The sequence below is a fragment of the Pipra filicauda genome, unplaced genomic scaffold (assembly GCF_003945595.2).
Source record: "Pipra filicauda isolate LSUMZ 115617 unplaced genomic scaffold, ASM394559v2 scaffold50_size3627746_pilon, whole genome shotgun sequence".
In the NCBI taxonomy this organism is placed as follows: Eukaryota; Metazoa; Chordata; class Aves; order Passeriformes; family Pipridae; genus Pipra; species Pipra filicauda.
In genome coordinates this window covers 2,014,195-2,026,521 of record NW_024104654.1, presented here as the reverse complement: position 1 = coordinate 2,026,521, position 12,327 = coordinate 2,014,195, and the positions used below count along the sequence as shown (strand labels likewise).

General features: G+C 43.9%; 1 protein-coding gene across 5 annotated transcripts in view; it reads right to left on the bottom strand.

The window, feature by feature from the left end:
* Positions 1-12,327, bottom strand: part of SLC7A1 (solute carrier family 7 member 1) — a 44,916-nt gene that overhangs the window by 17,350 nt on the left and 15,239 nt on the right. For 4 of the 5 annotated variants that reach the window (XM_027727140.2, XM_027727139.2, XM_027727142.2 and 1 more), the window contains 3 exons: positions 6,994-7,377; positions 2,668-2,826; positions 244-418 (listed from right to left, as the gene is read on the bottom strand). In XM_027727140.2, coding sequence (XP_027582941.2) covers positions 244-418; positions 2,668-2,826; positions 6,994-7,363 — 704 coding nt within the window. In that variant the 5' untranslated portion in view covers positions 7,364-7,377. Of the gene's footprint in view, positions 1-243; positions 419-2,667; positions 5,783-6,993; positions 7,378-12,327 lie in introns of those variants that run through there. The other variant, XM_027727145.2, reaches the window with a different exon arrangement.

Here is a 12,327-nt window from a genome sequence, read left to right as displayed (position 1 = left end):
GCTAGAAATGGTGAGTTCTGCAGCAGGGTCCACGTTGACATAGCCTATTCCTAGCAGTTTCAGCCCATCAGTACAGACCGCTTTCAAAAAGCACCCACCAAAGCCAGCTTTGCCTCCAAGGTATTTGGCAAAGGAGGCAGCAATCCCATTCACTGGTTTTCTAATTCACCCCACAACCCCCCCCACAAACTTGCTATTGAAAATGCACCAGCTTCTGAGATGAGAAGAAAAGATGCAACCTACTTGTCTCCATAAATGCTGTGGCTGGTGTTGTAAATGTCCTGTTCAGTCAGATGCCAGTTTTTAACAGATCCTTTCACGAAACCAGAGATCACGACGAAGCCAAGGACGAGGACGTTGATACAGGTGAACACTTTGTTCACCAGGGCGGATTCTTTCACACCAAATATTAAAAGCCCTAGGGAAAACACGGCAGTCAGGTATTTTGCCACCAGCAGCAGGTGCTGGGGACTCACAGACATAGCCCAACTCTGTTCATGCTGTGCTCTGCCCAACTTACCACACCTCATTTCTCCACAAAGCCAAGTAGCCCAGGTGTAACTCATCCAGAAGTAGAATGAGGACTCCAGCCCAGACATTACTACTGCAGAATGTGCCACATCTTCCCACCCAGCACGCCCACGTGGTATGTGCCGCTGGTAAAGTGCTTTGCTAACACAGCTAAACCTCCAGTACATTCAACGCCAGCTCTGGTCACCTCATGCTGCTACACTCTGCCACCTAGACACAGCCTGGAATTCTACCCAGAGACCCGGAGAAAGCACCATGGGTGGTTTTTTATGAAGGAACGTTGTCTTAGAGTTCTTGGCCAAATGCAGAAGTTATGAACAAGAGTCAACTTTCCTTAGAAACAAGGGGAAATACAAGCAAGGACCAAATCCAGGAGGGTTCTACTTTTAGCAGCTATTTCTAGTGCTGAAGACACAGAAGAAGGTGGTATCTTGGGAATTCTGCTCCCATTTAAATCAGTAGGAGCTTTGCCAGTGAGCTCAGCAAGAGCATGATTTCAGCCTGGTCTTAAGACAATCTATCTGAAGAAGAGCATGGTCACAGGCTTTGGCAAACACAATCTCACTAAGGCATAGCTTGGCTCCTCAGAACGACAAGCTCTCATAACTTGCATTTACTCTTCAGGTGCCCAATTTTTAAGAACTGAAACCTTTAATCCAAATCTAAGGCTGAGGGAGAAGGTAACAAAACTTCACACAGGCCTCAGGGAGAAGACAAGAACAACACAGTTTTTTCCTTTTACTGCTACTCTAAAGGACTTCAAGGAGAGGGGAGCATCCTGCGCACTCACCTTTCCTTCTTTTAAGACAGGAAATAAGCTGACACAGCCATATCAAGGAAGCATTTCAAAAGATTGCATACCTGCCCATGAAAACTTGTAAGGTACCTAGTAGAACTCTGAAGCTCAAGATAGTGCAAGTAGAAATAAACTTGTGGTGCTTATATTTGAGATTAAAGCTGCTCATTCAGCAGCTTTTTTGAGAAAAGACTGGCTTGCATTTTTTATTAAAATCAAGGGAATTTGCTTCATGCAGAGCCATAAAGCCATCCATAATCTGCATAATTTTACACTTTGGTATTGTTAAAGTAAGAAGTCCTAAATATTCTAAATTGTATCTGAGATGAAAGACCAGAATCTAAACTGAAATTAGAGCAATTATATACAAATGAACAATGAGGAAAATCTTTTCTCCCATTCAGATGTAATCCCAAAAACAGAGGGCTGCTACTGACTTCATCAGCCCTTGATATAGTCCTAGATCCAAATGCAAACCCAGATCTCAAAGCCTCCCTTGCTTATGAGGCCTGTGCTCATGAGCACAGTTCAGGCTGTGAGAAGGCCATTCTGATCAGTGGGAAATGTCAGGATAACCTTGGTAGTGTGGCACTGCAGCTTCTGTGTTCTGGAAACCACAAAGGAGTACATAAGAAGCATAATCTTTCAAATTTGCCTAAACTTGGTAACGCTTTGCAAGATCCAGTTGGAGCAGAGGTAAACATTCAGAAGGATTTTGATCTTATAAGTTTTCAAAACTTTTCCCAATTATGATCAAAGCCTTGGCACATTTGTAGAAAAAGAAAAGACGCCTTGACTGTTTATTACACATTTATTTCTCTGGATACTTGAATTCACTTCTGCAAACTGAAGCCCATATATATTTTTAAAAAAACAAAACAGTAGTATATGAGACTGTAACCGAGTCTGTGGTTTTTTTCCTCACTTTCCTATCTCAAGGCAGCAAAAACTGGCAGATTATTGTAGGGGGAATAAGGTTAATAGACCAACTCTATGAAATTCTTGTGTAATAGGATTTGTGGAGGGAAGGATTAAACTTCCATACCTGATTGAGGATAACAAGTCACCTTTTCTTTTCCTCCTTATATAAAATTTGATTGAAGGTTTTAAAAGTGGCTCAAAAATACTGAGAATGTTCCCCTCTAATTAAAAACCTTGTAAACAGGCTATGCCCTGTGCTAACTCCACAGCAGCTATATAGGTCAATCCAACACTTGTAGGAAAGAAAGAGTCTCTAACATGTTGTCCAAAATAAATCAGGACTTCGTGCTCATTCCAAAAGCAAACAATGAAATTACAGGAGAAGGAGGTCCAAAACTCACAACCCCCCAGTGTTTCACCTGTTAGAATGATGATTATCACCACAGCAAAGATGTCTGGGTATTTTGCTAGCACTCCAGGAGCATCCATCGTCATGTACTTTTTACAAAATTCTTCAATGTGCTTCCCTATGATTTCATCAAATGTTGCACTCCAGGCTCTGGCCACGCTTGAGGTTCCTGCCAGAGGACAGAAAGGACAGAGATCACCCTTTGTGGCTGGCATATGTTCCAAACTAGGGGCATCTTGCAAGGCTTTTTGGCATGGAGGGCCTCAAAGCAACATTACGTGTGCTCCCAGGTGCTGGGAGTAGCCTTTCCTCCGCATATCCAGCTCACAGCCTGTGTTCATGCCTGGCATCTGCTCTGATGGTAACACACACAGGTGGTGGGTCTCAGACTGATGCCCAGCTGACAAGATGAAAAATATCCTTTTACTTTGGCTTCCTCATAAACCTCAACTTTGCCTTAGATACTGCCCAAACCGACCTTTTCCTTACACCCCCAGTAGCCTGACTTTCCCCCAAACTTGGTTATTTATGTCACCAGAGAGGTCCAAGTGTCATGCTGGCAGAGGACCCTCGTAGCCCCAGTGGGGTGACTGCAGGCCAGGCAGAGGGACCTCACAGAAGCCAGTTGCCCTCCAGCAGCACAGTGTTGGAGCATCAGAGCCTGGACCACACCACTTGCCCAGCTCTGCATGCTCTGCTCTCTCGTGACTTGCAGGTCTGCTCTGACCTCCAGTGCTAGAGCATCCAAGCAAGATAAAGACCCAGATACGATTTACAGGTTATTTGAGCATAAGTCAGCCTACTGCAGGATGCTGGCGATGATCCCAGCAAGTGCCATGACTCCTGCCTGCAGCAAGTGCTCAGACTTTGCCCTCTGGGTTTGCCGTTTGCTGCAGTTTCGAGAGCACCCAACCACGTGCAGCTTGCTGGCATGAGGAGTGAACCTGTAGTCTTAAGACAATCAAGTTAGGGACATTGTATGGACCATAACAGTCAGTTCAGAGAACTGAAATAGTAACAACGAGGAGCTACCACCAGACAGTGACAGAATTTTGTAAAATAAGTAGGTTTGGGTAAAAGCCAATTTCTCCATCTCCTGTGTTAAAGTTACCATCATACTCCCCATGTCTCATACAGTACACTATATATAACTGCACCTAATTGCATGATATAATTACTACTGTACATAATTACCTAATTAGAAAAAGAGGTTGGCTTGGTTTTGGTTTGCAGAGCAGCTCCTCAGAGGATGCCATCAGGGGCCCCCTTCCACCCAGAACAGTTTGTTCTGAGACACTCACCTGTGTGTGGGTGTTCAAGTCCCAACTCCGGCACCTGCAATCATGTCAAACAATGTCCGTGCTCACCTACAGCTAAATCCTCTGCAGCGGCGGCGGGCAGCACCTGTAGCACAGCTGGGAACACTCACCGCCCCAATCCAGCTTTGCAACAGCATAAAAATAAGCTGCAGAACAGACCTGTTCGGAGACTCTTCTGTTCACTGAGACAGCAAAGTGCACAGTGTGAACACCTTTAATGAGGTGGGACATCATTGCCATCAATTTAAACTTGAAAAATTCCAAAAGTTATTGTATACCACATTACAATTTTTCAGCTTAACTTTGGCACGATTTGAGGAAAAAGACTATTTTAACGCTAATTTTTTTGTCCTAGTTCTAATATTTCATGTTCTAGGACAGGAACAACCAGCTCCTGCATGTGTTATATTAGATGCCAGTTGCTTGGATGCCAGTTCCACGTAGTTATCAGCCGTTTACCATGAACTCTCTGTAACCAACAGCCTTGAGGTAGCAGGGGGAATCTGACATTCTTCCAACATCGCAGACACCTGGATAATCTCCTGCTGTTGCTAAGAGAGCACAGTGCAAAGACATTCAACTTGTACCCAGGAGGACTGGGTCAGCCAAACCTCGCCAGATTTGATCTGATTCCTGCCTGCAGCTCACCACCCCCAGGAGAACTGCTGAACGCAGGTGTCGGACTCACAGCAGGAACAGGCACAGGCTAGAAGGTCACCAAGTGCCAGAAACCCAGCAGCAGCCATTCACCAGGGATGCTGTTACTCATCATACTCATCATACTACCAGCTCCCACCAGCTTCCAGTTCCTGAAATGCCTCCTACAATCTGGCATGGTTCCCCAAACTCACATCATCCCAGAAGAAAGGCCACAGCAGATCCTGGTCCTGGACACCTTCTGCCTTCTCTCTAGACCTTAACTGATCAGTTGCACACCCATTTTTTCCTCATCACCCACCTCCAGGACCTCACATCAGCCTTCCCCCAAGCCAAGTCACTTCAATTAATTAAAAGCTATCGGCCACCCATCCCAGGACCCCAGGATTTCTTTTTCCACCCCCACAATACTTTCTGAACAGATGCTTGAGAACTTCAGCATGAAAACATCAAGTAGACTGAGCCCCTTAGAGATGCAAGTGGCACTGCTTGGCATTTTCTCAGCACAAATGAGAAAAAAATTGGCTTTCTGCCCCTCTCAACTCCTGGCTCTGAAGTGCAGTGTGTGCCTGCCAATACATCTTTCTCCTCCACACCCTTGAAGCTGCTGGGAGTTGTCCTTGCTCACAGGAGGGGCAATTAGCATTGGGAAAAAGGCTGGATAAGATAAAGAAACAGAGACCTCCTATACTTCATATTCTCCCCCAGTTGTTTTTCCTCCTTAGCCGCCCTTCCTCACAGATTATGAGGAAGCCAGTTTGCAAACACGTTTTTGACACAGGAATGAAATAAAAGCAAAAAAGTTGTGTTTGAACACATCAATAGACTGTATCTACTTATTTTTTACTGAATTTTCTGCCTTGTGATAATACACTGAGCAGCCAACTCTGAAATAAAAACTGAGGCAGTCATTCAAAAGCCATTATGACAGGGCAAAAAAAAAAAAAGTCTCAGAAATACCACTCTGAGCCCAGATCCTGAGCATATAACATTCAGAAGGCAAATCTTTTCATCGTGCATTTGCAGAATCAGGTTTTGGGACAGCATCCACAGTTATGTCAGTCATTTTGGTCGTCCAGTATCATGGTGGGAAGGGACCCAAAACCAATTAGATGAGGAGCACGAAGGAGACGATTTATCATTACCTTTCTGGAACAGAAGAAAAATCACCAAGAAGTCTGTTCAAATTTTCTACATGTAGGCTAAGCAGAGTCCATTTTAGAAGTCTGGAGGAAATTACATGCTCACTTTTTAAAAAAATTATTTTTATCCCCTCCTTGCAGTGAATATTATTCACAAAAGAACAGCAGGACTCGGATTTCCTAAGGAGATGAGCTTAATGACTCTGGCTTTTCATCTCATTTCTTTCTTTTTTTTTCTTTTTTTTTTACAAAAAAAAAAAAAAGAGGAAGAGGAAAGGAGGAAAATGTTTCAGGTAACACACAGAGCAGAGCCAACATGACCTCAGACAAACAGCTGCTAAGCCACTATGTTGTTCTTGATATGATCTTACCCTCCATGGGAAGGTGAATTCCACGGAAACTAAATTACAAAGTAATACTTACATTCCCATAAAATGCACTAAAAAAAACACCATGCCTTTAATAATTTAGCATACAATCAGTTTTCACTTTAACTAGTAAGCTTTCACTCTCAACTGGCAAGTTGGTTGCAGACTTAATTACAAGCGTGATGACAAGCAGCCTGCCCAGAATGTGCTTGAAAAGACATGAATCCTTAATTAGCAAAGTGTGGCTTAGTTTTAATGTACCAGCTGAGTTGTATAGCACATGCTCTGAGCTTCATCCAGGGCCTCTCCTAGTGGGAGTCAAGGGTTTAGAAGGGATTTGGTTTGTACTTTTCAGAGACTGTGAACCTGCAGATCATCCTCAGCTTAATTCTGCAGGCATTCACAAGACAAAACTCTGATCTCCAGATACTTTAAATAGATCCCAAAGGGACCAGAATTAATCCTTGATCAGCTGTGAGTACAAATGCTCTGTATAAAAGCATCTTTCCATCAGCAATTCCTTTCTCAGCAGAGGGAACACTCTTTTGCATCCTGGCAAGTGTGCAGCAGCTAGGGGATGCCAAAGGGATGAGGTGGAGATTCAGAAGTCACAACAGCAATAAGCCTGCATCAGGACAAACCCTCAGCCAGCAGCACACCACCTTGTAGCTGACTGACAGGAGCCAGCAACAACACACCCCACAGATGAGTCCTGAAATCCTCTGTGAGTGCAAGAGTGAACCATCTATTTTGTAACAGTAGCACAGGCACTCAAACAAGGCTGACCTTACAAACCAGGCTGCCACCCTGAACTAAATCTAGGGTGTCACAGCCCACCCACCATACTTACCAATAATATAGGAGAGGATTAGATTCCAACCTGTGATGAAGGCCCACAGCTCACCCACAGTCACATAGCTGTAGAGATAAGCTGATCCTGTCTTAGGAACTCGAGCACCGAATTCTCCATAGCAGAGTCCGGCCAGCACCGAAGCCAAGGCAGCAACCAAGAAGGAGAGAACGATGGCAGGTCCCGCATTTTCCCGTGCCACAGCTCCAGCCAGTACATAGACACCGGCACCCAAAGTGCTGCCTACACCCAGAGCCACCAAGTCAAATGTGTTGAGGCACCGTGAAAGCTGACTGTCTTCTCGAGTGCAGTCAACATTTTTCCGGCGAAGAAGTTGGTTTCCAAAATTGGTAATTTTCTGACACTCCATCTTTGTGTTTGAGCCTGCAAGAAAGATGCTTCCATCATTATCTAGCGCAGAATACCCTCCCAAAACAGCATCGCTGCACAGGTACGATGCTACAGCACTGTTACATTTCACCAAATGAAACTGCCCACTTTCCACCTTTTTACATGGAAAAGTGTCTCCCATTTTACCTAGACTTAGCACAGGTAATTAAAACAAACAAACCCAAAGTACTTTCTGCTTCCAGCTCCCAGCCATGCTGCAAAGCCTGTGTGATCCCAGGGGAGAGGCAGCACTTTAGTCCAGCTTCCACCCCACTACACAGTCACCCAGTCAACACACAAGTGGGCAAGCCAAAAATGCAAAGTCCACCTTTCAGATTTCAGAGGGGTTCTCCTGTTCTAGGCATAAGAGTACTTTAAAAGTGAATGTCCCAGTTGCCCCATTTACCACACTTTGGGTCACGCTGCAGAGAGCTTGTGAAGTGCACAAAACAGATGCTACTGGGATGAACTTAAACCTGAGGATGTTGTAGGGGCATACACAACATATCCCAACCTGATGGGTGCTCAGTCTGCAGGAAGAGCTACTCCAGGATAAATTCCTCTATCAGATGTATTGTGCAGACATCAGATTCTCAGAAACAACTGCTTTGCTCTACAAATCTACAGATTGTGTGGACACAACACAGCCTACAAGGATGAACCTCATCTTCAATCTTAGACAGTATCCTGTAGCTCTGAGAGCCCAACCCCAATATCCACACCGCACCATTAAGCCTGGCTTCAGCATCAAGGCTTTAAAAATGTTTCTTCATTTATTATGGAAAAGGAAAAGGTTCTTTTATTTTGATGCAATGCTGGACTGTGGTGTACACTTTCCAGCAGTACACATTGCACATTAACATCAATACTGTGATGAGAATAATGTGTAGGCAAAAATATTACTAAATGCAATTTATAACACGATTCAGTGAGATTGGTACTTCATCAGCTCCACAAAAACCCAGTGTAAAAGGTGAGAAAATACATGCTAAGAAACTTAATCAACTGTTAAATCCATGCTTCAGTTTTGTCACCATAAAATCAACTACAAAACCAAAAATCCTCTTCCCTTTTCCAAGACACCAGTCCTAAGTCCTGGCTTAAATCCCTTTCTCGTGGCTTTATGCTAACTCCCCAACTATGAGAAAGTAATTACAACTGCAGGAACAGGGCTGAGGATTTACAAGTCCCACTGTGTCAGGAATTGTCTCCCACCAACGTGCTCCCAACAGACATGGATTTAGACAAATGGAGAAAGGCAGGTTTGAGGCCAATCAGAAAAATCTCATTTCACTAACCATGGGAGTTCCCAGTGCATACAGAGAGGGAAAACTATCTTCTCTCTTCAGTAGGAAGACAGACCTAAGTTTTTAAGTGCATTCATATGTCAGATTGTTCACGCAGCCCACTTGAACCTTACACAAATTTGTATCAGCCAGGATTGCTTTTTGGCTGGACACCTGCCCACCCCTCCAAGTCTGGGAAAGGACAGTCCTGAACTCTGAACTGGATTAAACACACAGGATTGTAGCACTGGAACATTCCCTATGAATTTTGTTGGTTTCTAGGACAACACAAGTCCTAGGTTTTGCCTAACTCTCATCAGAGTGATGCAGAGATCCCACTGATGCCTCCATCCTATGAAGACCACAGCAATGGGGCTAACTCATCCACTCTGCTCAGCAGTGGTTCTGGTTTACATTCAGCCTGGAGCTCCAGGAAACGGGAAGAATCCCAGTGCCATGCACCAAGAAGAAAATGCTGCAGAAGATACAAAAAAAGCCCTCCAAATCAAAACAAAGAAATCCCTGTCATAAACTGCAGCCAACTGTGAGGGATACACACAGAAGATGTGCTAATGAATTTATTTTCCAAAGTCAGTGTCAAAGGCAAGACCAGTTTGACTCAGAACCAAACTCGGGATTTCAGGACAAGCACGGGTTTATTCTGAGGTATACAGAAACATCAAGACATGCCAAAGGACTGCTGAAAAACAGTTTACTTCTTGCTAAGTCAATATTTATGACAAGGTTTAGACATTCAATGGCCCGAACAGAAGAGTTAGAAGCAGCATAGAAGACTACAGGGAAGTCCCAGCTGAGGCTATTAATAAAGACAGAAAAAGGAAAGGAGGTAAAGAGATGATCCAGCTCAGGGAGAAGCTGAGCAATGCGCCAGAGAGGTCTACAGGGATGCAGTGTAGGTGGGCGGGGCTCGCATACCCTTTGCACAGAGCCCTGGTCAGGCCTGGATGGACCCCTGTGGCTCAGCTGGACAAACAATAGGGAGAAAACTCAGAGATTTTCCTGAGACATTTAATTCTTGGTGAGGCTACAAGTCTAGGCCTCCCCAGATCTCAGCAATTTATGCAATGTTTCATGTTCCTCAGGATTTGCACCTCCAAGTTGACATCAACCTTGCTGAGCACACTGGGTTTCATCCTACAAGGTGCTGAACACTTCTTACATGGAAAAGCAAGATGAGGGAGGAGGGTTGGACCGTGTAATGTGCAGAAAGAAAAGGTTTGTGATGTGCACTCCTTCATCAACACATGGGTTTCTATGATCCCCACACAATGGGAACAGGGTTGAACATAATTGCTAAATGGCACTAATGATATGCTTGCTTGAAGAGTGTAAGTGACCTACTGTCCCCACACAGCGCACAAAGCTCCAAGGAGGACACGCTCTGTGGTGGACAAAAGAAAAAGGCAGAGGTCAGGTTGTGCAGTCTGACATTATCTTTGTCTAGGCAAGTGCCTCTTGGTGGAGGTGGACCAAAGTTCCCTGCAGGTGAGAGCCACTCATCTTCCTCCTTCCACCACCACTGACACCCAAGGAGCTGTGCATGCTAAGCCTCTTTCAGGACTTGGCTCAAGGACTTTCTGGCTTCAAAAACACACTACTTAATAATAATGGTAGACCTTTTACTTCTTACATAGCCATTTACCTTAACTAAATCTGGTGTCTTGCAAAACAAACATGACTTAGTGGTCCCAAATCAATGGGAGTTTTAGCTCTGGATTGAAAATGGAGGTGTATCTGATACCCAATGCCCTGCCGTCACACACATCATAAAAAATCACTTCTTTGGCAACAATAGAGTTGGGGAGGGGCAATGGCCCCAGGAGAAAAACAGCCCCTTAGAGCAGGGATGGAGGATCAGGGCATGAACTTGGCAGAGTGATGTACAATTTATTCTTTAAAAAAAAAAAAAAAATCTAGTGATTTACTTCAAGTTTATGTATCACTCAAGAGTATCCCACAAGAAACTTATTTCAAAAATATTTCATTTTGGAGCTCCCTCTGGCATATCTACAAGAATTCACAGATGTACTACAGCTACCAAGAATAAAGCAGAACTGCCTCTTATGGATAATTTGTTTAGAAGAAGGGCTATTTAATTACGACAGATCTGGAAATTAAGATCAGCATCCTGCAATTGGCTTAATGCCAGTGGACAGCGTTGTTCTAGCTCATCTCCAGATCAAGATATCGACTTCCTCCTGCCCCAAAAGCCTCTCAAAATCTGAGCATCTCTTTTGTGAATAAAATGCTTCCTACAGCTGCAGGTAACAGCCAGGGAGCTGCGTGCAGGGTATGGTACCCACACTGCAGCCATGTTCTGCGGCCCTTGAACACAGAACTGTCGTTCATCTCACAGACAACTGATCACCATCCTAAGCACCTCTTACATGTTTTCACTGCTTTTGAAACAGCAGGTACCAAATCAACCTTTCACTTTCAATTATATTCACTGTAGCCTGACAAAGAGACCTTCAATAAAGATAAGTAGCATTTTTTTCAGGAGAACAATCTTTTGCTTTAGCAGGATGCAGTACAGGGGTCATTACACCTTTGCCCAAAACCCTTCCTCTGTATCATTTGTTATCTTTGCAATTGTATCAAAGGGTGATTTTGGTGGAGATTATTATTTTTCCCTTCTTAGAAGTTGGATCCAGCTGTGATCTGACTGTTTCAGACAGTGATCCTTGCCTTTGAAGTGAGGAAACGTGTTCTGGGCTGGTTCCTCCCACTCCCACTCCCAACCCCACATGACACGATGAGCCATTTTTTGAATGTACAGTCAGTATTCCCATGGTATAATGCAGTCCTAGTAACATAAAACAATATAAATTATTCCAGAAATGTGACCTGATGGTACATAACCACCTTCCAGTTGAGGAAACTTGATCTGAATGAACGGCAATTAGCTTTCTTCTGCACACGCCTAGCTCTCACCCCTGCTTTAGCTTTGGTTTCTCCAATGAGAAACAACAAGCTGCAAGCCTCGACCACTAAGATCCTGCATAGGAAGTGCCTTTGCCCCAAGGCTCTGGGCATTCCACATTTCAGCAGGAGCCAAGGTCTTTGAGAGCACTGGGAAGCAATGACACACTTGGATAACTTAGCAAGGCGGATCCTGGGGCAGGGGCCACATCCTCAGGTGAAATCCTGTCCCACTGAAGTCAATGGCAAAGCTTCCACCAACTTCAATAGCAGCCAAATTCCACCCAGTGTTACTGGTCCTTGTCTTTTATTTACAATGCATTTTATGTTTGTTACTCTTGTTCCCTGTCCAAATTCTTGTGCCTTGACTGTATTGTATTTTCAAATAAAATAAGATATTCTTCCTCCTCTTATCTAATGGTTAACATACCTATTACATCAGGTCGATAGATTTCCTTCCCCATTAACAACATTTTTAAAAACAACATTCTTCAAAACAAATTCATAAGATAATAAGCAATCTTGCATGTGGTTAACAGCAAAAAGTAAACCATAACAAACATCTGTCCAGCTAAACATAAAACACCATGTATAAAAATAAGCTGACAGGGCACCATTTTACATAAGCAGTACTATCACTTCCTCAACAATTACAATTTGTTTCAGCTTCTGAAAAACCACTCCTTATCTTTTTCAAGGCATTGCTGCTCCTGAG